The 26,287-nt window shown below is 41.6% G+C and overlaps 1 protein-coding gene across 1 annotated transcript in view; it reads left to right on the plus strand.

Annotated features, from left to right (window-relative positions):
• The window catches only part of TNNI3K (TNNI3 interacting kinase), a 298,768-nt gene extending 274,352 nt beyond the window's left edge, over window positions 1–24,416 (plus strand). The window contains exons 24-25 of the mRNA XM_019643990.1: window positions 20,519–20,598; window positions 23,881–24,416. Coding sequence (XP_019499535.1) covers window positions 20,519–20,598; window positions 23,881–23,957 — 157 coding nt within the window. The 3' untranslated portion in view covers window positions 23,958–24,416. The remainder of the gene's footprint in view (window positions 1–20,518; window positions 20,599–23,880) is intronic.
• Window positions 24,417–26,287: the final 1,871 nt, after the last annotated feature.

Raw genomic sequence — 26,287 nt, forward strand, 5'->3', positions numbered from 1 at the left:
ACAGATGGGCATAAAAGCAACTAGTTTATCATATTTTCTTGGGTCTGATAGTAAATCAATGCCTTATTAACATTCATTAGCATTTTCATTCCATTCATTTCATACGAAGCTCCTTCCCTAAGGCACTTAATTAGTATCAAGAATTTTCTGGCATTCACTCCTCACTGTTTCATCTGTCAAACAGTTGAGCCCATATCTAAACAAGACACTGTGTTAGTGGTACAAGACCTGCCAGGAATGGTAAGTGGGTCAGATGAGCCAGCCTGTGGAAAGTAGCTAAGGATCAGTGCAGAGGTAGCCTTTAAATAATAGTAATGGTGATGTTATGGAGAGCCCCATACGTGTAGGCCCTGTGTTGACCATTATATATGACCTGCTGTTTATAACTCAGGGTGTCAACCTCAATGAGACACCACCTTTACAGTGAGGATGCTGAGGCTTACAGAGGGACTTGTGTAAAGAATACAGCTGGTACGCAGAAAGTGGATTTGGGACTAGACCACCTGAAGACAGGCATCATGGGCTCAATCACGAATCCAGTGGTTCTCCAATTTTAGCATCCATCAGAATCACCTGGGAGTCTTAAAGCCCAGATTGCTATGCCCCCTCCCAGAGTTCCTGATTGGGTAGGTGTGATGCAAGGTCAGAATTTTGCATTTCTGACTATTGGGTCATCGGAAAGGTCATGACGCATTTTTGCAATGAAAAACATAGAAAAATACTTCATGACTTTTCCGACGACCCAATAGTTCCCAGGGGGCGCTGAGGCTGATGGTCCAGGTACCAAGTTTTGAGAACCAGGCTCTAAGCAATATTGATTATAATCATCTTTGACAGCGTTCAGCACACAACAGGAAGCCATTCAAAGTTTTTTAGCAGGTGATAACCTGGCCAGAGTTTCACTTTTAAAAGATTAATCTGGCAGCTGTGTTCAGGGTACTAGAGGACAGATGGGAGAGCAGGAGGTTCCCAGCAACATGGAAACAGAGCCGGTAATAGATGTTGAGAAATATGGGCCCATTGGAAAGGAGTGAGAGGATTTGCTGATTGATTGCAGAGAAAGGAGGCATCAGAGGTGACTCTCTACTCTTTGGTCAGAGTGTCTAGAAGAATTATGGAGCCCTTAATAGAAATTGAGAGGACAGGAGAGAAATCTACCTCCTTGTGTGTTTCATCTCCTGTGTCCACATAGCTTTCTTCCATTCACTCCCTGTATTTATTGTTTTTATTTATGAGAGTTCCACAGCATTTCCCTTCTTCCTCTTTACCTACAGGCCCAATGTATCCAAAGGGCCACTACGGGCTCTTGCTCTCTTCTGAGATGCTATTCTTATTTCCAGAGGATGTCCGATTTTCCTACTCCCCCCACCAACTCCTTTTCAGCATGGCAGTGTACCTCTCACTCTGCTTAAGGATCTTAGTGGATCCTACTAATCATGACTAAATTTATGGATTCTGTTTTACCTGAAGGCTTTCTGGGAAGCATACTATCAATGATGGAGGCCTCATAATCCATCACAGATAATGTTAAAAATAATATCTGTTTTTTAAGTTCAAAATTATTGTATTTTTTTGGTCTCACACTTAGCTTTGATGTAATTTCTTGAATAAATGAAGGATGCATTTTTAAAATACCATTTACAAATATGCATCTTTGAAGGAGTATTTAGTCTTCACTTTAAGACAAATCACCTTGCCTTACCTTAAAAGTGGAATATTTTAAAATCCTTACATTGGTTTTTCTTAACTAAAATAATAGGGGAGCTAGAAAAACAGAAAATAAAACTTCTGAGAACCTCTTTGTAAAATAAATGGTTTTACAAAACAATCCCGCAGAACGTATTTTTAAAAGAAAATTAGATTTTATACATGGAATTTTCCTAAAGTTAGGGCATGTATCCATAATGAGGATCTATTATGGCTGAGATAAACCAAAGATAAACATTTACAATGTTCACCATTCTATTGTGAAATTTTTATTTAGACCTGGATTATGAATGACAGTTTATTTTTTCCCCAGAATTGACTGAACTATAAGATCTTCGGTGTGAAAATGTAACTGCATAACATTTAAATACACTTCACGGAATTCATATAACCTGCTTTTCTGAAAACTTTGAGACCACCTCCCATAACTGCCACCCATTTTCTTTCTCAATCCCCCCTAACCTCTCTAAAACCTCATAAATCCTCTTCTGTGAACCTTCAGATAGAGACATAGCACCTCTCCTTTCTGAGGCTGGCGCCTGCCTCTCTCCCAGGCCTTGCTCCATCCACCCATGTCACTGTCACTGTCACCGCCTCTGGCCCTTTCTCCCTCAGCCCTTGCTTGTCTCCTTCCACCTTCTCTTTCCCTCTTGTCCTCTGACACATAATTTATGTCTCACAACTTTAAAATAAGCCACAAGCTTATCGCTCTGCCTCCAGGTTTAATATACTGATAGCAAACGAGAGGGAAGAGGAAAGGGGGCCTCCTGGGAACACGTGTGGGTTCAGGTCCACTCGGTAGTGAAGAAAAGTCCCCTCTCCTGGAGACTGCATCCAGGACAAATCAGGGACCTGCGCTCTGTGTCAGGACGCCACACTTCTGATCACCCACAGCTTTGGCCTTGCTTCACGGCCCGCTTTTGTCCTTTCAGACACCATGTGCAATTTCTGAAGAGCCCAAGTTAGTCCCTGATGTCAAGACTCAAAGTTTCCCAGTATCGTCCATTTGTTATTCTTTTTTCAAATACAAAGGAAGCCTCCTCCTTCTGAGGCTTGGAGAGCTGCAGCCAGTGCTTGGACTATGGACTAGTGAGAGTGTTGGGCCAGAGTCCCCTCCATGCTGTAACATGCCTAAACAGTTGGGTTGGGAGACTTGAAGTCAAGCTAACAAAAGGCAGGGAAGCCCCTCACTAAACTTAGACCTGAGGTTCCATGTGGAGCTAAGTCACCTTGGGGTGCTTATCTGAGGTTCTAATTCCCTCAGTTGTGACTAGTGGTGACATGGGAGCAGAAGTAAAGAGAATTCTGAATAGTCCCCAGTGGTCCCTACAGCGGTGGCAGGGTCTTATCTGTGAGAGCACACATTACTTTCTCTGTGCTCTGGGTGCCTGGACTGGACAGCATCCTTACAGATATTTTCTTTTGGGCAACAGCTCAACCCCCAGCTTCAATATCAGAACATTATTAGAAAATGTCCTTTCTCCATCACCATGGGGATCTGCAGAGGTAAAATTATGATACATGTGGAGGCATGTATAGTATTGATTTAGGGCACCCTCTCCTAGCTGGGCTGGCTGGGCTCACACTCTGGCCTTGCCACGTCCTATGTGTGATGTTGGCCAAGCTAATCAACCTCTTTCTGTTTGCTTTCTTGTCCATAAAATGGGGGAAATCATAGCACCTACTTTATGATAATTGTGAGGATTAAATGAAACAATCTCTCTCAGTCACTCAAAATAATGTCTGGCACATAGTTACTACTCACTGAATGTTAGCTGTTACATGAAATATATCTTCTAGTACAATGAATCCCTCCCTTATCATACACACAAACATATATATATATATATATATATATATATGTTCTATAGTAAATGCTATTTCCATAAAGCCTTTTTCATTTCTTTCCTTTCTTCCTTCTTTTGATTTGCAAATAATTGCTAAGGACTTACTATATTCTAGACAAAGGGGATGTAGTGCCCAGCAAGATGGACCCAGAGAGCTGGTGAACAGGCCATTTCAGCATAGCATGATGCATTTCCTGATAGGAAGGACATAGGATCAAATAAGTGAATGCATGAATGAATACATGAGTGAGTGAATGTTTCTAACTATTTCTACTGAAATATCAAGTGTTTTGATCCCTGAGAACAGGCAAAACTGTCTTTAAAATCTGTGCAAATTTATTCACAGTGCCACTTCTGTTATGAATCATAACTACTCCAAAGCCCAGAGTGACTGTAGGGCTGCATCCAACTGCTGTTAATCTTCTAAGCAGGTAGCTGGGACCCACATAGAGCGAAACATCCAGGTGAGGGAGATATATCAATATCCTTCCAAAGATAGATGGCAGGAAGTAATTACTATCTGCCTTAGTTCCTACCCTTCTCACTTTTCCAGCTCTCATACTGAGATTCACTGGCCTGGAATTGTTCTTTTTAAAAAAAAACAAAAACCTGTTTTAGCTCTATTGGAAACTTACCATAACAGGTGAAGCATTCAAGCCCATGATGAATCGGGGCCAAACACAAATAGAAAGCTGTAGACTCAAGGGCTTCAAAGAGAGACATTTAGGGCAGTTCTGTGCTTGGAGCTGCTGCTTGCACTTGCTAAGAGCCAGAATCCAAAGGAGGCAGCAGCTGCAAAGGCGCATAAATAAAAGAAGCGTGTTCCCTGCGTTCCCATGGGAACCCACGGCAGCTCAGATTACCTATTCCCCAGACATGGTTTCCTTTCAGCTTGGTGTCTTCTATTAAAAGATAGACTAACGGGTAAGCTTCCACAGTGGTGCTTGGGGGATATTCATAGTGGGGGTTGCATGACTAATTCTCCCAACACAGAATAGAAGGCTTACTCCTGAAGATATACATTTTAAAAGTAGCATGAAAAAGAGGGAGTATGTCTTTTCCCCATATATTCCAAAAATGTTGTGCTTCATTTTTTAGCCCCTAAAGTGTGTGTGTTTGTGTTTGTGTGTGTGTGTGTGTGTGTGTGTGTGTGTGTGTGTGTGTAATATCTAAGGAGGCAACCCCAGAATAACATTCATTTTCTGATTGGAAAATTGGTGTTTTTACAGGTTCAAAATGTATTGTCTTTTTACCTTAGCTCCTGACTTAAGTGGAAACTTTGCCTACAGAGAGAATTCGAGATTAGAATGTGAACATGTAAAGCCCAGCAGTGCATGGTCCAAAGCTTCAATAGGTTCATAGCCAGAAGCGCGAATTTCTAACACCAAACCCGATTGGCCACTGGAAATTGAAAAATCCAAATTAATAATGAGAGGGAAGAACCTCATGTGTTCACTTCAGCACACCACACAAGGCTTCCTGTAATGCAGCCACACTGTACGGCAGCAAAACAGCCAGCCCCACTGTGTGTTTCTATCTTCCTCCTCCCTAGTCCTGACCAGGCCACTCACCTCAGACAAATGACCCCACCTTCTGCCCTTCAGTTTCTTCATAAAAATAAACAATTATAATAATAATAATACCTGTCCCACATGGTTGCTGGGAAGATTAAATGAGAAATTAAATATATATGTGAAACAGATGGTCTAACACCTATGATTTTAAAACGTGCTTTTATAGACATTATCCTGATGCTTCTGTGAAACTTACGGCTTTGTACAGACATGTATTGTAGAATTGCGAATGTGATATTTGTGTCTTGCTGTATTCTCTAAGTCAGGTATCTAAGGGAACAAGGCAGCTTTCCCAAGCCAAGCCCACAGTTCCAAAGGCATGGTTGCATGTGGAGTTCTTGCCTTCACTAGGGAAGTGTTTTTGCAAAACGTTGACATTTGGCAAGAGCCCAACTGTGGCCAGCCACAAACACAGGCAAGTAATTTCTGCTGCCATGCCCACAAAGATTCCAGTGACTTCTTCTATGTGAGAAGTTTTTAAAGCATGTAGTACCCATGTGGTAACTGGCACCAGAGAGTATTTGGAAGCATTCAGCAGAGCCTGTTGAGTATTTTAACAGCTCGGTCACTGCCCTGTGCAGCTGGTTATGGAAGCCTGCAGAAAGTATGCCTCTATGGGCCTTCCTGAAGTAGAGGGGTGGCTTTTCCTACATGGAGGAACAAGTCCTCTGCACCCACACTGTGTGGACTCCAGGGCTGCTGCCCAGTCCCACTGGCTGTGGCCAGACCTGGGGTAGGCCCAACTGGTGACTCACGGCAGGGCCTCCTCAAAGCCATTCCTATTCAAAACTTGTACAGAGAAAATGCATTAGCAAAAAGCCACATACATCTTTCCAGAAAGAAGCTCATGAAAAGTTTTCTATTGTTCTCAGTTCTGGGGGTATAGGCATTCTTTAATTTAATTCATTCATTTATTTAGCACATGTTTATCCAAGGCTTACATATTTAGTCTCCGCAATACAGCAGCAAATAAAACAAACAAAATAATCCCTTCCCTCATGGACCTTTAGTGACACCATACATATATATATATATATATATATATATATATATATATATACTCTCCTCCCCCACTACAACAAAAGCTCCGTGAGAAAAGGGATGGATAGATAGATAGATAGATAGATAGATAGATAGATAGATAGATATAGATATAAATTATGTAGTATTTTAAAGCAAGGATGGGAGACAGGGAGTACAGAAATAGATGTGGTTTGCCATTGTAAACAGGATAGTCAGAGAAAGCCTCCACATTTGAGCAAAGATGTAAACAGAATAAATGAGAGAAACATAGGCCCCTGGGGAACAGCATTCCAGATTGTGGGAACAGTCAGTGCAGATTCCCTGAGTGGATTGAGATCATGTCTGTGAATTCAGGGAACAGCCAGGAGGCCAGAAGGAGCGAAATGATGATAGGGAAGATAATAGGGGACAATGTAGAGAAGTGAGGGGGCGGGGGGAGTAGTCCGTGAAGGAGGCATGGCTACTGGGAGGACTTGGGCACTTTCTGAGACCGAGGTGCAAGCCACTGCCAGGATCTGAGCAGAGAATTGACATGATTAGGCTGCTTTTTTAAAAGAATTACTCAACCCGATGTACTTTATGGCACTGAGAGGAAAGATGGGCAATCAGTTTGCTCTTTAGACCTACTTTCCTCTCCTTCAACTATTTAATAAATATTTTATTTAGTACAGGCTGTGGTCTGGGCCCTGGGGAAGACAGCAAGTGAAAAATGGAATGAACAACAGTGTGATAAAGAACATACTAAAGAGGGCAGTGAACCGAGCACTGGGGAGAGGGAAGCCAAGGCCTATGAGATGAGAACATTATCCAATGGAAGAAGAGGCCGGAGTGATGCTATGAGGCAGAAATGAGGCAGAAATGGGAATGAGAATGAGAATGCTGTGTGTTAGCGCTTCTTCTCCTTTACGTGTATATCATTATATAATCCACACAAAAGTCCCACGGATATGACATGCACCATTATTATCCTCCACTGTGCAGAAAAGGAAAGTGAGGCACAGGAAAGTTCAATAACTTGGTCAAAAGCTACACCTAGGCAGTGCAGTTGCCAGGACTGGAAACCGGACTCTGTCTGACTCAGACCTCACGCTCCTAACCATGTAGCCAAACTGCACAGAGGACTCAGGCTGAGCAATGAGGCTGGAGAAATCACCAGAAGTCCAGCTCCACCAAATTCATTTTTGAAATATGTGTTGAGAGCATCCTCCGTGCCAGGCCCCAAATGCCAGGACTACAGAGATAAATAGCAAAGCATGGCTCTCGTTCTGAAGGAATGTGCAGTGTGGCATGCCACGTATCAAGGCTTAATAAATGCCAACACAAAAGTGACCATGGCGGTCTAGCAGTGCTCAGAGCACTGCTTACAGAATCCACAGTCGTGTTCCTACCCACACAGAAGGCAGGAACACGGGTGGGCTCAGCAGGAATTATCAACCCCTGGGTTTCCTCAGGAGTCAAAGAAGCCCGCAGCATATTACACCAGAGTGGGGTTACAGCCTCCACGTTACTGGCAGGCGAAGAGCTTTTTCATGAGAACACGGCATACTAGCAACATAATACCATTTTGTTATTCAGGATCTGAAAGCAAAGAATGCACAGAGGAGGAGAGGAAAGCTTTGGTGTTGTGTGATGAGGCAAAAGGTCCCAGAGGTTTGGCATACGTTCACTTAAAGCAAACAAAAAAAATATTGCTTGTAATTTGTAACCTCCTTAGGGTGTTTCAAATGGTTTGTGAAGATCAATGTTCTGCATGTTCAAAGAGTTTAGGGAGTTTAAAACCTTCCCATTCAGACTGGCCTGTCATAAAGAACAAAGGAACATGGAATTTCTTGCAGGTATCTGAATTCACACAATAGAGACTACAGATGTAATTTCAACAAAGATGGCCTTTGAACTTTCCTCAATCCAAAAGGGGAAACGAATATGTACTGCTCTATAGGCCCCTATCTAGTAGCTGCTTTTATCTTCCATCAATAAAATTGCTTTTCTGATTTTTTATTTATGTACCCACCCAGTGGCCATTATTATAAAGTAGTGGTTCAAAGCTTAGGTTCAGAAAGACCTGAGTTCAAATTCAAGTTCTACTATGTATAAGCTGTGTGACACTGGGCAAGTTAGTTGACCTCTCTAAGCCTCAAATGTCTCATCTACAAGATGAAAATGAAAATGTCACCTTCTTTGTAGCGTTGCAATGAGGGTTAAGTGAGAATACAAAAAAATGTAAGTAGGTTTTTTTTTCTGTTTTGCCATTAGCTCATGTATTTTACTCTTTATTATTCAACCTCTGGGAGAAATGATTAAAATGAAAGATTAAGTAGAGATCCTACTTTCATTGAGATAGAATTGTTGGATCAAAGTTGGAAGGCAGCTTAGGGGAGCAACACATATTGGGTTTATTATTGCTCTAACCTATGGTCCATGGACCTAATCCAACTCTCTGCCCATTTTGGTGAAGTTTTAGTGGAACACTGCCTCACTCATTTATTCACATATTGTCTATGACTGCTTTTGTGCTCCATCAGTAGAGATGAATAGTTACAACAGAGAATATATGACCTGTAAAGCCTAAAATATTTACTGGCTGACCCTTCACAGGAAAATTTTTCTGATCCCTGATCTAGAAGCATAACATAGTCATTCTTTTCAAGTCACATAGCTCTGAAACTGTATATACTGGAAACTCATTCCCCATGGAAAAATATAAAGTATACCTTCAAGAAGTCAACACATTGACTTTGACTAGTCCATTCCACGGCCTGTGGGAGGCCCCAGGGGATACAAAGACCCATCAGGCAGGGTCCCTTCCCATGAACAGACCACAGTCCAATTGCGGATCAGATGGATGTGCAACAGACAATTAAAACAGGTTGATAGATAAAGAGTGGAAGGCCAGTTTAGATGGGGTGGTTAGAATGGCAAAAGCAAGGAAGACCCTGGGAAACAGCATTCAGCAGAGCTGAAAAGCAAGTGTAGGGTTCATACGGCAAGAATAAAGAGAAGTAGAAGGCCTGTGTGGTGGACAGAGGGTAGGAGGTAGGGGAGAGTGGAACAGGATAAAGTCCCAGGTAGGTAGTTAAGAATCCAGACCATGAAGGCTTTACCAGCCAGCACAGGGCATTAGGATATTTTTCTACATGTGTTGGGGAGTCACTGAGGGATTTTGAGCAAGGACATGACATGATCTGATTAACATTTTTAAAAGTTCATCCTTGTAATTCTTTTCCCTTCTCTTCCTTTCCTAAATGGTTTAGTCCTAAAGCCATTTGACACAGCTGAGCAAGGTCAACTCCCCACAGGGTATGGAGCAGAATGTCTAACTCTAAGTCTGGTGCAGAGAATATCTGTGTGGATGGTGAGAGTGATGGGTGTCAGCTGCCTGGCATGAAGTGTCAGAGCCAGAGCTGGAGGAGGAAAGGGTTTCCACAGGAAACTGGAGGTACCCAACCCAGGTCCTAGAGCCCAGGTACAGTGAGGAAGGCGTCCATATGGGAGAACAACCTGGCATGGGAGATCGGAGTCCAAGCCTAGGAAGGAGGGCATATGTGAGAGGGGGTTGTGGGGCAGTGGCCCCACATGAGGTGTGAGAGCCCAAGCACAGTGAAAAGTGTGTTCATTCAGGGAGATGGTGGCCTGCTGTATTTCCATGCAGATTGAGAAGGATATCTGCACGGGGGAAGGTATCCAGAGTGGAGAAGTGGACTATGAAGTAAGTGTGGGCAGCAACCTGTTGCAAGTGATGGAACCTGGGCAGGATGAGGAGGGCATTGCATGGGACACAGCTCAGTGCTGATGCTGGAGCCCAAGGCTGGTGAGGAGGGCACCCATGGGGGGCATGCAGGTGGGGACAATCCCAGAGCAGGATGTCAGACCACAAGAGGGTAAGGAGGGCATCCACATGGATGAAACAGTGGGGATGGGGTGTTGGAGCCTAAGTGGGGTAAAGGAGGTGTCCATGTGCATGTCGAGGGGTAGGGGATGTGACAACCTCCAGAGATTTGTACATCCAGGAGAATTGATTAAATAAGTAAATATATGAAGGATCATGGGAACCAGGTTTCTCACCATCAGAGAAGGGCATTATATACATGGAAAGGGAGAAAACTAGAATTGACCCTGCGATATTGGATCAGAACTGGAGATATAGGTATACATTTATGATTTGAGGGCAGAGGGAAAGATCTAACAGTATTAGCACATATATGTTCATGTATATACGTGCATGGCATCTATTTGCCTGTTCAGTGGGAGGTCCTGGCAGCAGCAATACTTCCATTGCAAAGAGCACACCAAGCACCTCGATCTTGATTTCTAAATTCCCCACTAAGAGGAAAGAGAGTACTTTGAAGAAATGGTAGATTTCAAGACTGGAATAAGGAATGTGCAAAACAAGCCTAGAACGTCTTATTTGAGAAAATAAAGAGGGTCTCAGAGGAAGATGGTTTGTCTCAAAGGGACAGCTTGAAGGAGCTCCCGTTTGCCAACTGTGACATAACTAATGACAGTAACATTATAATCCATTGGATAAAATAATAACTTTAAACCCAAATAGATATAAATATATGAAAATACTGAAATTTGGTTGAGATGCGGGATATTTATATGGTCTCAAAGTACTGCCCACAAAACACTTATTAACTGCAAAAAGAAAAAGAGTAGTTTTGTAGTAAAGAGCCCTTTCAGACACTACCTTAATCAAGCAATCAAAATTAACAACACAATAATGGGACAAATAAAAATGTGATAGCACATAATGAAAAGAACAGAGCATCCCTTCTTGCCAAAGACACACAATCCTAATTTAATCATCAGTAAGTCTCAGATAAAACCAAATTGAAGGACATTCTGCAAAATAACTAGCTTGTCATCTTCAAAAATGTCATGGTCATGAAATTCAAACAGAAACTAAGAAACTGTTTCAAATTGAAGTTTAAAGCAACATCATAACTAAATGCAGTGTATGATTCTGAATTGGATCCTTTTAGCTATAAAGAACATTATTGACTAATTGGGAAAAGTTGAAAGGAGTCTGAGAGTAAATGGTAGAATTAAATGGTTATATTGAGGTTATACAGGATTGTTTTTATTTTAGGAAAGTATTTGGGAAATGATGGGCGTCAGGTTGGCAACATCCTCTTAAATGGTTCAGGGAAAAATTGTACCACTGTTGCAACCTTTCTTTATTTTACGATTGTTTCAAAATGAAAAGTTAATATATGTACATATTCATGCACTCTGGCCATTTGATTTCCTAGGTCTTTGCATGTACTGGGTTCCCAGGCATTGAAGTTTACCTGTGCATGTCTACATTTCTATTTACCCCAAAGAGTAGAGCCTGTGTCCATCACATGCATATCTGTATCCCTAGCACATAGCACAGCACCGGCATTGTGCTTGATTAAAAATAAAAATAAAAAAAAACATGGAGAGAGGGAAAGGGACAAGGTTATAGGTATAAATTTGGGAATCATTTCTAGAGCCAACCGAGTTAAGTGGGAAAAGCAGTAAATTTGGATGCTGCCTGACCTAGGTGTGAATTGTGGCTGTGTGATCCTAGACAAGACTTAGACAATCTGAGCCTGGGCTTCCTCACCTGTAAACTGGGTTGTGAGGTGGATCAAATGTACTGGGTTGTCGGAAAAGTCGTGATGTATTTTTTTCTATGTTTTTCATTGCAAAAATGTGTCATGACTTTTCCGACAACCCAATAGTAAAGTTTGTAAGGGCATCTAGTGGAGTCCCTGACACTTAGCAGGTACACAATGATTTTTAGTTTCCCTTTTCTCCTTAAAAATACTAAAAACCATCAAAGAAGATTAGAAGCTTAGCACTCCAGGCTCTATCCCTGGCTTCACTATCACCTTGGTGTATGAACTTGGATAAGTGATGTGACTTCACCAAGGCTTCAGTTTTTCCTTCTCGGTAAAATGGGAGATGGGAAAATGGAGGAGTGAGAAGTGGGCTTTATGACCGTCATGATACCAAGATCTCAGAGCTCTAAAGTTGTAAATGCTTTTCCTTTATTTGGATGATAGTGAGTACAAAAGGTGAAATGTAAGAAAGATGTCGCTATATTTAAAGGATGTGCCTCAGTTTTAGCAGTCAAAGCATGCAAAGTCCATGTCCTACTGGATGGTACAATTGACTCATTGTTACCTACTTAAAGGGTAGGTGAGCTGGGAAGTGGTGGTAGCATTAGGTTACTGTTGAGCATATTAATAATTTATGAGCCATCAAGGATTGAACACACATTTTCAGTTCTCACTGCATTTTTCCTTATTCATAATTCTTTGCCTAATTGCTTTTTTCCTTTAAAAAATGGAGGAGCTGAGACCTTGGATGTTTGCCTAATGGCTCAAACAGAACCATGACCCATTGCCAAGGCTTTCAGTCCTTTATAGCCTGGGGACATTTGCCACTGAAAGAAAGCTGATGGGTTTGATTTTCCTGAAAGAGATATTTTGCACTGACCTCTGACCCCATTAAATACTTTGGCCATTGCCCACTCACTGTAATGGGAGCAATAAATTTGTTTTAATTTAGGACATTATCAAGTAGGGAATGTTGACAAAGACAAAATAATGTTTTGAAAAGAGCTAGAATGTAATCATGAATAAATAAATATGTTCAACTTCGCTGATAAATTAACAAATGCTTATTCATAAGAGTCTGACTGGACTATTTCAAAGTTAGGCCAAAGGTGATCTCATTGCTAAAAGAGTCTTTTTAGGCCAGAGAAAAGGTGGGCTGCATAGAAAACCATTGCAAAGTGTAGAAAGGCATTTATCCCTCCGACAGATTTGTTTTCAATAGATCTATTTGTTTTCAGCTAAATGCCAACAGGAATAGCCAGATGACTTAAGTAGCCTTTTCTATGGCAAAGCATTTATTTTCCTTGTGTAAACACCTTTATTAGGGACCTCAATGGGCTATTTCTCCACCTTATCTTTGTATTAGTCCCTTAGATTAGTGTCAAAGAGCTGACATCTTGGTTGGATGTTACCTGTATGTGAGAGAAATGACTCCTAACTTGGATATATTCCTCTTGAGGAGGGGGATGGGGTGCATATGGCATTGATCTTCACACTAATATTCTCACGCAGGTAACCTCATTATGACAGATGGCAAAAAGATCCACTAAACCACAAAGCATATTTACAGAGCTGTGAGGCCTTGCATGATGTTGCCTTATGCAAAATCCAAACAGCTAAATCTTCCAGGTGACAGGGAGAGTGAGGGCATTTTTCAACTGCATAAAAACAAATTGGACCAATTTGAGTGGAAGAAAATTTTGCCTGAAGTCTTTAGCCACACTAGTTTCCTAGTGGTTTTCTGTTCTACATCGCCAGAGCAGTGTTTAGGAAGACGAATCCATGAGTGCAGCTTAGAAAGCCTTACACAAGACCAGAGAGTGGAAAGGGATCATAATCATCTGATTTAGACAGTTTAGTTTGTGTCTCATGTTCTGGCATCACTGCACTGGGACATGCCAGCCATGGTTGGGCAAGGGAAAGTGTAATTTTTTAAAAGATCTAACAAAGTAAGGCATGAGAAAACTGATTCTGCTTTCTCTATAATGATGAGGGATATTTCTCTATGAAGACTTTGGTGTTCATCTGTATATACAAAGAGTCCAAAACTCATGACTAATTCAGTGAGCTCCCCAAATGGTAACAGACTAATGGTTTGACGTGCACTGCGATTAAATGCAGTGTGTTTGAGGACAAAGAGCACGGACTGGAAGTTTGGAGACCGTTCATGCTGCCTCTTACTAGCTCAAGCAGGTTATTCAAACTTTCTGAGCCTCACTCTCCACCTGCAAAGAATGAAGCTAAAATTATTGCCTTCCCAGACACCTCATTTTTACCTCATAAAGTAAAAATGCTTTCAGCTAATCAATAGAAAAGTATGTGCAAGCTATAAAGCCCTCTGCAAATCAAAGAAATTACAATTGTTATATCATTATGGTAGCACTTAATATTCTAGGTCTCTTTATTTTCATATGGTTGTTTTCATTCCACTCTGGCTTTCAAGCCATGCAGACTGCATATATTCCCTGTAATTCACCAAATCAAAGTCCCCAGCTCTGCAAAAGCCACACTTGGAAGAAAGGGATAAAAAATGGCTTCATTTGGACTGCATGACCATCCGAAGCCTTCTTTGGCATGTTATTCAGTCAAAAGCAATTATGGCACCAGCACTCGTTCTGAGGATTCACAAAATCCCAGAGCCAGAACTGTGATGCAGTGCTCCACTCCCAAAGGCCTCTGGCAGGCTCTACCTCAGAAGCCACAGAGCTGGCTGCTTGCAAGACTCTTAATGGGGCCATGAGGCCTCCTTGTGGCGCTGCCTGCCGCTGCCCTCGGGAGAGATGGCACCAGAACCCCTCAGAGTCTCTTCAGACAGCATTTTCCTTATTTCCTCTTGAGCCTTGCTTGAGCAATGTACCTTTCTGGATTAATAGACAACATAGCGTTTTAGGGTTTTTTCCCCACCCTTGAGGCATTGCAACATGAATATTCTACATTTATCTTATATAAAAACCTCTTTGAAGTAAGTCTGATTTTCCAGTACCAACCGTACACAACCTGTCATTCAAATCCTTAATAATGGGTTTATGTGACAGTGATTCCTCCACACGTTTCTGTGCTTCATCTTAGACGGCAGTGTGGTTCTTCCTTTGAAATAGAGCAACTACAGGAGATGGTTCCTTCAGGCAAACTGCACAGTTCAGTTACTATCTCAAGTGAAATATATAGAGACACATATCTATAAGCATCACCTTGATTCGTAGCAGTAATGTGTGGCCAGGTATGCTGTAGCATGTATGTGGAAATCACGCATTCAGCCCTGGCCAAATGTCGGACACTTCAGATAAGGAAGGTAAAAATCTCCTGCCTAAGTGGGAACTATGACACCTCACTCTGCCTTTTCAACACATCAAAGCTGGTTTCACAAAGTCTACGTGGTTGATGAATACCTTCTAAAGAAGCATAGACTGTAAGAAAGGAAGGAACAGGGGACATCATGTCATGTGACTTCCAGGTGGACACATATCCCATGACAGCACCCAGGGCCTCCAGGTGATACAGCTGGAACATTTCCAGGGATGGGATAGTAAGTACCCCCTTCAATTTACAAGACCTCAATCTATTTCTAGACAATTCTGATTTTAGGAAATGTGGTGATTTACTTTAACTATTCCCAATGTCTAAGACTCCACTTAACCCTGTGGGTAACGTCACCAACCTGAAGTTTGTATCAGTTCTGGATATCAACCAGTGGCAATCCCATCAAACTATTTGTTGCCTGGCACAGCTCTCCCCTTCTTACTTACAAAGCAATCAGGAGAAACTCTGTCCAGTACCTACCAGATTCCAGATGTATGTTCTAGTCTATGGATTTCCCCTTTAAATGTATCCTCACCAAAAACAAAGAAAGCAAATCTAGCATGATTTTTTTTTGAACCCATGGTAGCTTCTACTAATCAGACCTTTTTTTAATGTACAGGAAAACTCTGTTTAATTTTTTTTCTTTTTTTTTGGGGGGGGGCAGGGTACTTTTGCCTAGAATGTACATTAACCCACTGGTTTAGTTTGTAGACTCTGCCTTACTCCTGCTTTGAAGAATTGAAGCCGTATTCTGGGTACATTCTATATTCTAGCATTTTCCCATCTTTTGTAGATTTTCTGTAATCTTGCATACATATTGATTTACTTCTCATTGGATATTTTTTACTTAACGTGCTTGTCATGAGCTCCATTATCTCTGCATTCATTTCAGCTGAAAGAGCCTCTTAATTTAGTTTTGAACGCCCTTGTTGCCTTTGATCAGGGTGCATAATGTCCATTCACAGACTATGTGACTATTTGCAAATATGGTAGTTTGTGCTGACAAGCCATGGCCTGAGTGGCAAATACACACACAAATACAAATTACATCTGTGGATTTGGGTATGAACTGTCCTAATTAGCAGACAGTCTGCTAGGCAGTCAATACCCAAGAAGCGTAGATTGAGAAGTAAGAAATATCTTTTCTATTTTGGTTCTGCTCTTCATTCTGGATAAATTATTCATTCCCTAGAGCACCTTTATAAAGAACAGTGGCTGATGATTGTGTTTATCTTTACATATACATCACAGAGCTTATAAGAACTGTTGAGCCTAAAATGACTGAAACATTTTTAGCACTAAAATAAGATATATCGGTATAATGGATAGTATGCAAAAACTAACCAAAAGACTATCTTATTCTTTTTAGAAGAGAAAATTTCATTCCATTCTCATAAAAAGTATACCTGAAAGTGCCCATATAATATCATATATTATTCATATAGCATCCTTTTAGCATAAAGAAGGCTATCTAGTTGAATAGTAATATTGAAACACTGCAAAATTGAGTGCCTTTCTTACCTGCCATTAGTTCACATTTACTTTCATCGAATTCATGGGGCAGCTGCATCACTGGAAATGCCTATTTTCACTGACCACAACTTCAGCAAACAGAGGTGCTGGTGTTTCCCTCAACCTCTGGGCTTCTGTGAAACTTCTGCTGAAGTCTGGATGCACATGGGTTGAGGACAACTGGTTCCATTGATCAGGATCTGGTTTCTTTTGCTTTACTTGACCTGGGCTTGCTTAGCTTCCATCTGTCTGTCATCGTAGAACTACGTCCAGAGCCAGCTTATATGGTATCCCTCGGGCAGGAAGGTTAAGTCCCCTGACATGAATTGCATTCAGCAACTGAATAAATAAGACAGCTTGGAGATGGGCTTTTATTCTTAGGAAACCAGATAGCCTTTTCGATGATAAAATATTTATTCTCTATTATCTTGCTGTTGCCAAGACTACTATGTATAGCCCATTGCTTAAAAGGAGCTGGAGTGCTAAAGAGGTTACGGTTATCAGTAGGGTATATTTTATTTTGAAAAATACCTTATATGACATTCTATCGCCCAGAACTGAGTGTGGTCTTCCATTTAATGTTGATTGAGATCACAGCATGGCCCCCTTTAAGTCAATACCTTTTCTTCTCCCATTTAATCATTAGTTTCTGCTGGGAAAGATCTTTAAAGCTTAAAACAGTGCAGCCAAATGTGATCATTTTTAAGGCAGCTAAGTGAATTAATCAGCGTAAATGGGTGTGGGTGTTTATGAAAATCTAACTTCTCCACACAAACATTTTCTAATAACTTTATTTAACACACTTTTGTTATTTTAACTATGTAGAAAGGACTAGCTAAGCCCTGTGGGAGATCCACAATCTCTGATTAGTGGGCTTCACTAGCAAACATATACAGATCATTCTACACCATGGTAGGTTCTGACAAGTGCTGTGATAGGAGTGCAAAGCCCTAACGGGCTATGGAATTCTGACTGGGGTTTCCCAGGAGGACTTTGAGGAAGTGCTGTCTTTGAGTTGGATGCTGATGAATAATAAAAGTGGGTAACATTTATTGAGTGTTTACTAAATGCCAGTATGTTCAAAGGACATTTTATTAATTCTTTTAATTCTTATGATTAACCTTATAAGTTAAGTCTTGTAATTCCTATTTTGTAGTTGCATACACTGAGGCACAGAGTAGTGAAATACGTGTGCTAAAGTTCGTGGAGCTAGTAAGTGATGGAGGCAAGATTCAATTTTAAGGAGCCTGGAACCAGAATACTTATTATCATAATACCACACTGCTCCCTGACGGGGATAAAAATATCACCAAGCAGATGAAGTAACAGGAGCAGCTCAGCTACAACCATGGAGTAGAGGAAACTCAGGAATGTTAAGAAAGCCCAAAGCCTATTAGGGAGGCTGGAGAGAAAAAGGAGTGTGAAATATAAGATATACGTGGGATGCCAGTAGGGTTGGAATGTAGAGGGCTTTGAATGTTGTCCTGAGGAACTGCAGTGGGGAGCAGGGTAGGGCCCCAGTAATATTTTTGGTACAGGAAGAACTTGTGAAGGGGAGGGTTGAATGACTGAAGAGAAGGACGTCATTTAGGGCTCTATTAATTAATGAAATCATTCAAAAACTAATTTTTTTTAGATTCTTCTATGTGCCAGGCACTGTAGTGAGTGTTGGTATATAATATGGAATAAGGGAGATAAGATTGACAAGGTTTCCAACTTCATCATGGGAAAGGATGTGGACAATATGTAAGTAAATGGATAAATAAGCAAGATAGGTTTATATAGTTCTAAAAGAAATAGGTTCATGTGATGTGATGTGATAGAAAGTGAACATAGGCAGGGGAATAGCAACTTTGGAATCGTGGGCAGGAAAGGCCTCTCGGAGGAGGTGACATTCCTCGGTAAAAGAGGAGTCAGTCATGGGTGAAGGCAGGCAAGGGTTCAGCCAAACAGGATTTGAGTTCATTAAGCATTCCAAGCAGGGTTAGCAAATGCAAAAGGTCTGGATTGGGAAGGAGTTTGGAAAGCTCCAGGGCCAGGAAGAATGCCAAAAATAAGTGCTTAGCAGAAGCTGGGGATCCAGATAGAAGCCTTGTAGGTGAGGATAAAGCATTTGCATTTTATTCTAAATGAACTGGGATGCCATTGGAAGGTTTTAAATAGGTGAATGGCTTAATCTGTTTTATATTTTGAAAAGATCACTCTGGGTATTATATGGAGCATGGATTGTAAGGGGACAGGAGTAAACGCCGGTAGATCTATTAGGAGCCAAATGGCTGAGGTCCAGACAAGAAAGAGATTATATGGCCTACACCTTGAGGGAAGAGAGGCAAGGATGGATTAGGGCTACATTTTGGAAGCAAAGCTAAAGAGATTTGAATTAGAGGACAGATGTGCGAAAAGGAGAGATACCAAGGATAATTCCAAGAATTTTGGCTCAAGTAAGTGAATGAAGTGGTGCCAATAACTGAGATGAGGAGAACTGGCTTGGGGAGGAAACATGAAGAGTTCTGCACTGGGCATAGTGGGCAGTTCTGGGGGTAACTAGGGCACCCTCTTGGAGGATACCAAAGTATGGATGAGACAGATGGGTACAAGGGAGACTGCAGGAATGTAATTAACTGACCAATCTGATTAGATATTAGGGTGAAGGTTTTGGTAACTCCAGGTTTTGAGTCTGAATAGGTAAAAAGGAAACAATCTCACTAACCAAAATGGTAAGAGAGTAGGAGGAGTTTGGGGAAGAGAAGACTTAATAAAGTCCAGGAATCAGGAAAAGAACCCCACTTGAATAGTGGAAATGTGCACAGGCATTGGACTCGAAAAGACTTGGGTTTGAATCCTAGATGATCCATTTACCAAACCTGTGTAACAAGTTATTTAATTGCTGTAAAGTGAGATAAATGATTTGGTAATGATAGGATAGTGATAAAGATTAAATGAGATGATATATGTGAATGATTCATACATAGGAATCATGCAATAAGTAAACCACAACTTTTATAATTGCCACCAAAATAACAATATAACAATACCTTTTGGAATGTGTTTTATTTATATTGATTATTATTAAGATAATAATGTTCTGGTTAGTAGTTCCTCTTAACTAAGGCTTGCAAGTATATTAGCCCAGATTTTAGATTCAATACTCCTTGTTATATATAATCATCAAAACAAACTCGAAATTATTTACTATGTACTTTTCCCAATTTACAGGTAAATAAACTGAGGCTCAGAAAGGGTGACATGCCCAAAGTTACACAGCTAGGAATTGTAGCCTACCTGGAAGGGCCAGGAATCACACCTAGACCTGACTTACTCCAAATAAGGGAGTAGTCCTCCCTTTTTCATGGGAGATACATTTCAAGACCCCCAGTGGATGCCTGACATCACAAATAGAACCAAACCCTATATATGTACTACATTTTTTCCTATGTATACATACTTATGATAAAGTTTAAACTACTCTTGTGCTTTGGGGCCATTATTAAGTAAAATGAGGATTACTTGAACACAAGCACTGCGATATCGGTGATAGTCGGTTTGATAACCAAGATGGTTACCAAGAGGCTAAAGAGCATGTAGCACACGCAGTGTGGAGATGCTAGACAAAGGGGTGGCTCACGTCCGCGCAGGATGGAGTGGTAGGAGTGAGATGTCTCACAGTACTCAGAGCGGCACGCAGTTTAAAACTCATGAATTGTTTGTTTCTGGAAATGGTCATTTAATATTTTCATACTTGAGTTGACTGTGGGTAGCTGAAACCATGGACAGCAAAACCATGGATGTGGAGGGACTACTGTGATTCTGAACTCTTCCCCAACTAGTCGCTTGTAAGATACAAACATCTTTGTATTGCATGGCCAGTTCCCTGGGCCCTATGCTAAGTGAATAAATCTGTTTTATGAAAGTGCTATCAGCAAACCTCCACTGTGTTTTTCACTGTGTGTCTCGTGGGATTTTCCAGTGCTGGACAATGTTCGTCTCAAGGCCTGTCTTTAGAGGAGATGAAGAGAAGCCTTCAGTTCCCGCCCATTGACAAATACGGTAAGTGTACACATTCTTCAGATTGGTTAAGGAAATTGCCCCAGGAAGGGGATGCCTATTTGATAATAAAGGAGAAAAAAATTCTGTTTTGGAATAACTGGAAATGAAGGATACTTTTAAAATATTACAAAAGTGCAAACTTTGATCTTGTAAGTTGTACAAGTCTACCTTTACCTTTGAGTTTAATCGTCTGTGAGTATGTATCGACGTAAGTGTGTAGGTGTATGTGCTAGTATGAAAGAAGAAAATGGGAGCATGTTTACACATGGGAAAAAGGACGACTCTTCTCAGGAAAATAATCTCCTGCATCTGGTGACATTTCAAACACATTGTTGTCACCTTATTGAGTCCACTGCCTCAAAGCCCCACACCACAGGTGCGTAGAGAGGGAAAAGAAAAACGAGAGATGAGTTTCCACAGTGACATCATATGCTGGGGGAAAACTTGCCCTTTAGCAAGTACCCAAGGGTCAAATGTGAACCCAACCATTTCCTCAGAAAGCTGGAGAGGAAGTGAGGCTGGCACTGATGGGATCCATTTTGCACAGGGCTACTTTAAAAAGACTTAATAAAGCTCTTTAAAAACTGTTAACACAGTTTTATGCAGTCCCCTGAAGCCTGAGGACGGGCAATCGCCCTTATCATTAGCTGCCATATTAATGTGCTAGGCCTGTGATGTCCTTTTTCCAACCTCTAAGCCTGAGAGGCTCTATATTTAATTGGAATTTTAGCACAATGGGCTCATTTATTCATGGGAACTCTTCTTTGACAATATGGAGGACTGAAAAAAAATGTACGTCAGTTAAAGAGATCAGATTTATTACAAGAACTGTGTTTGGGGAAGAATAAATTGGGATATGTATTCCTGGTTCTCTGATTTAAATGGCAATAAAACCTGGAGACCCTCAGCTTTGGGATCCTCATCAGTGCACCTCATCTGCAGAGCATCAGCAGAGGAAGCTTTTGAGAAAGAAAGAAAGAAAGAAAGAAAAATTGTTCTGGATAGATACAGACAAACTACTCGGGAACATTAAAGAAAGGAAACTTTGTACTTCTGCCTCGCAATATGTGCCTAGAATGCAGCCGAGTTCTTTTTATCTTCAGCTTTACAATATAATTGGCCAGTCCAGTAACAGGGGGAAATGTGCTCTAAGTGTCACATCATCACATTTTTTTTATAGACATAATATCATTTTCTCAAACCTTTACAGATGTGACTGCACAACCACAAAATATAGGGCACCCTTTGAAACGTGTGTTTTGACCAGAAGTCTTTCCTTTCGTGCTGGAGTTTCAAGATGAAGCATTTCTGTAACTTAACGATCTGCTTCTTAAAGGAATAGGGCTTTGAGCAGAATCCCTCAAGGTGGAGAAGTAAGACAAAGTCATGCAATAGAACAAAAGCTGGGTTTTTCTATGCATGTCTGCACCAAGGATAGAAGAAAACATTAGGGTGTTTGGATGGAGTGAGAGCCCCAACAGACAAAGGAGATTATTTAATATCTCCCACTAGGAACATCACATAGTACAAGCAAGAAACCTTTAATTGCCCCCCATTTCCATTTCAAAAACCAATTGTGGTATAACAGCAACATTATGAACTGTTTCTTCTGCCCCTCACACCCCAAAGAGCAGGGCTAGAGAACTGAGATGAAATTAAGTACAGCGCTATTTTCTCTGTACTTGAGACCTTTCACCCTAAAGTAACAAAACGTGCAGACATGGTTCCATCTTTGCCTAAAGCCTGTGGTCAGGTTTCACTGGGGTCCCTCCTAAGCTGAGTGGCTTTCCAAGTGCAACACGTCTGCCCTTCAACTCTGGCAGTGAAGGCATCAATAGTAAATGTCAGCATCCATGCCCTGCTGATTTTGCTGCATCTCCCCAAAGCTCACGCTGGAAGGATGTGCGCTCACAATCAGATTCCCATTGGAGTCCTGTGGGGCGATAGGCGTGGAGCAAACTAAGGCAGTAAAATCACATTAGAAGTTATATTAGAAGGTTGTCAATTACAGTAACAAAGGGATTACGACCTTATCAAAGCATCTATCTATGCCTGGAATGAAGCAGCGGTTTCAGGCTAGACCCAAGGAAATGTTTTTGCCCTGAGATGTAGATTTTGCTTGAGTCCACCCAGAATGAGGACTTAGTGATGTGTACCCTGCTTTCCCTCATCTCAGCTGCTCTCTGTTTCCTCAGATCTGAGCAGGGCCAGCCCCACCCCAGGTGAGCAAGACAGGAGCGTCAGCAACAGCACCAGCAGCAGCGCCATTTCCTCTCAGGGGAGTTTATGTGCTGCCTAAGAGATGCTGACAGAGACCTGTCTTATGAAAATAAATATGCCTGTCCAACTGCATATTGCTAGATGTCTTGATGAAAATGGAGATGGCTGAGTTGATTCTGAAAACTCAGCTATCAAAAGTGAGCAAAAAGCAGCAATAGCTATTGACAAATATGCCCATTTTCACAGAAGCAACGGACAGCTTCCTTACTCGGAGTGGAAAGGTGACTGCCTCCCTGCACATGTCCTCTGTCCGCCAGGACAGTGGCCTGATCCTGAGCCACTAGCTCCATTCTCTGGACATACCCAGGGCTGTTGCTTCAATAAGCATCAAATGCCACTGGTATTTAGACCTGAGCGTTGATATGCATTTATCAACTGAGCCCTTGGGGAGGAAAAAAAACAACCAGGCCAACCTGCTGTAACCAATGGCTCTTTCTTTTTTCTCTACTGCTGTCTCCACCTTCCTTTTTAGGCATCATTTGTTTGGCACTCACTACGTGCCAGACACGGTGCTAATTGTCTTATGTGTGTTACCAACCTTATGAATAAGTGCTCCTATTTCTCCCATTTACAGATAAAGACACGGAGGCTTAGAAAGGTTAAGGTGACAAAAGTCACAGAACCAGGAAGTACTGAAGCTAGCGTTTAAACCCAGATTTGCCTGACATGAAAGCCCATGTTTCTAGCCATCATGATATACCTACCACCTTCCTGAACAGTACACTTCTTTCCTCCAAGCTCAAAATGTCACCTGACCAGCATGGGTCTAAATCAGACATCCATCATTTATGTTCCTCTGGTCTCAGCTCTCTCTGTTTCCATTTAAAATTTTGCTTTTATTTTTACAACTGCTTGCCAGCAACTGCTGTCCAGACTCTATTCACATGAGCCAGGAGAAGCTGTTTGGCAGCTGTGCATTACACTGTGTGAGGCTGGTGAAGAAAAATGGGGAGATGGACGGAAAGGCCAATAAGTAACAGCTGGACTTCTTTTCTCATGCAGGCTACGTGTCGGATCCCATGAGCCCAATGCATTTTCATTCTTGCCGGCATAGTGGCAGCTTTGAGGACAGCAGCTGACAGCACTCCGCATATACCTAAGGAGACTTTTCCCTCACACTGATAGCAACAATTCCAACCATGGCAGACTTGCTTCCAATTATAATATTTTACCCCCTGGGTCTCCTTAAATTTGTGTGTTTGCACTGGTCCTATTTAATTCCCAACCACAAGTTGGGCTTTGGGTTTGTGGCTAAGGAATGAAATGCAAAAGAACCAAGACAAAATGTATTTGAAGAATTGGTTTTAGTTTTGTAAATGAAAAAAAACAAAAACACAAATGTATATTGGTACGTGGATATGGGGCCTTGGTTCATGGTGGGCACTTAACAGTTATTACGTTTTCCTAGACTAAATTATGTAGACTTGTGTTTGAGAGCCGTGGGTTTGATTTCTTAGAATATTGTTCATTTTCTTATCTCATTATGTTACTTCTTCTGTCCAGCGCTGTGATTAAAGATTCTTTGGTGGCAAGCAAAATTGATTCAGAAGTGTATTTCATTATAACAAGACTGCTATGGAGTATACCTTCTTTCAGACGTATCGGTAGAAAGGGTTCATGACCTTCAGATCAAGAAGCGTGCAAAAATCTAGCACTTAATTATTTAGCTTCCTTTCTACACCATACCAAGTACTTTGTGCACTGTTTGGGCAACCTGTTGCTGTCAGCTTCAAGGTGTCGTAAATGCTGTTGGTGTAGTTATGAAACTGGCCCACAAATGCAAACCTGCCATTCATACCAGAGTCTGGCACAGTGCCCTGGGAGAGTATCTGAGGTACCCGCTGCCTTCAGAAAATGCTAAATCTGCCCTCCATGCTCATTCCAACCAGGAAGACAGGAATGCTTCTACCAAACAAAATAGTTCTGCTATTAAAATACAGACTTAGAAAAACCAGGCAGGAAACCATAAAAAATCAGAGTGATAATTACTGCTTTTAACCTGGGTAAGAGAAATAAAGTTAGCAAAAGAAGCTTGGGAATCCTCTAAATCAAGCTCTTTAGATCTCAGCACTGTTGATATTTTGGAGGGGGTGATTCTTCATGGGGGCTGTCCTATGGACTATGGGAGGTTTAAGGGTTTCCTGGCCTCTACCCCCCAGATGCTAGTAACAGCTCCCCTAAGTCCCACAATGTCTTTGAAAGTTTCTAAGTATGTCCTGGGGGACACAATTGCCCCAGGCTGAGAACCACTGCTCTAAATCCTGAGAGGACAACCAGGGGCCTGAAGAGCAACGGAAGGAATGTGGACCCTGACCCCAACTGGCTGCATTTAGGGAAATCTTGCTTCTCCTCCTGTGTAATGTGGACTCACATACATATGGAACTGACTAGAAGTGCTGATTGCTCCTTAGATGCCTGCAGCAAGCTCTCCCGTCCTTCCCTCTCCCCCTACCAGTTAGAAAATGTTTCTTGTGAGCAATTTCTATCAGAGCAGCAATCTGACTCAAAAATCTCTTTGAGCGTTTTCATATGACCAGTGTTTGCAAAGTTGTAAGCCCTCACATGCTCTAAATAGCTTGGGGATAGCCCAGTGTGAGTCCAGAGGTAGAAGTTAAAACCATGGTACTTCCAGGTGGATTTATCCTTTTTTTGAGTCCCCAGCCTTTTTATTTCCCCACCCAATTATTCTGGAGTCACAGCTACTCTATCCCACCAAGGAAGTTGCCAAGGGGCTTTATAATGAACAGGACCAAGGAGCCTGAAGTGGCTTCTTGCCATAAAGCCTTCTGGCAAAGCAGAAAAGCAGAAAAGAACGGGCTGGCTAAGGAACACCTGCCTCCACAGCTCTCCCTCTAGTCCTCTGCCCTGCTTTGCGGAATGAGCCAGCACTTAGCCTGGGAAACTTTGGGGCCTTTCATGAGTTGAGTTTAAAGGAATACCTTAGAAAGCTAAAAAATGTACATACACACACACAGACACACACACACGAGGCCTGACAATTAAGTTTGCGAGCTCGTTGCAACCATGTTGCTAACATTTTTTGATATCAGAGGGATTATTCATTATGAATTTGTACCAACTGGACAAACAGTTAACCAAGTTTACTATTTGGAAGTGCTGAAAAGGCTGCGTGAAAAAGTTAGATGACCTGAACTTTTCTCCAACAATTCATGGCTCTTGCATCACGACAATGCACCAGCTCACACGGCACTGTCTGTGAGGGAGTTTTTAGCCAGTAAACAAATAACTGTATTGGAACACTCCCTACTCACCTGATCTGGCCCCCAATGACTTCTTCTTTTATCCGAAAATAAAGGAAATATTGAAAGGAAGACATTTTGATGACATTCAGGACATCAAGGGTAATATGATGATAGCTCTGATGGCCACTCCAGAAAGAGTTCCAAAA

The sequence above is a fragment of the Hipposideros armiger genome, unplaced genomic scaffold, assembly GCF_001890085.2.
Source record: "Hipposideros armiger isolate ML-2016 unplaced genomic scaffold, ASM189008v1 scaffold_84, whole genome shotgun sequence".
Taxonomy (NCBI): Eukaryota; Metazoa; Chordata; class Mammalia; order Chiroptera; family Hipposideridae; genus Hipposideros; species Hipposideros armiger.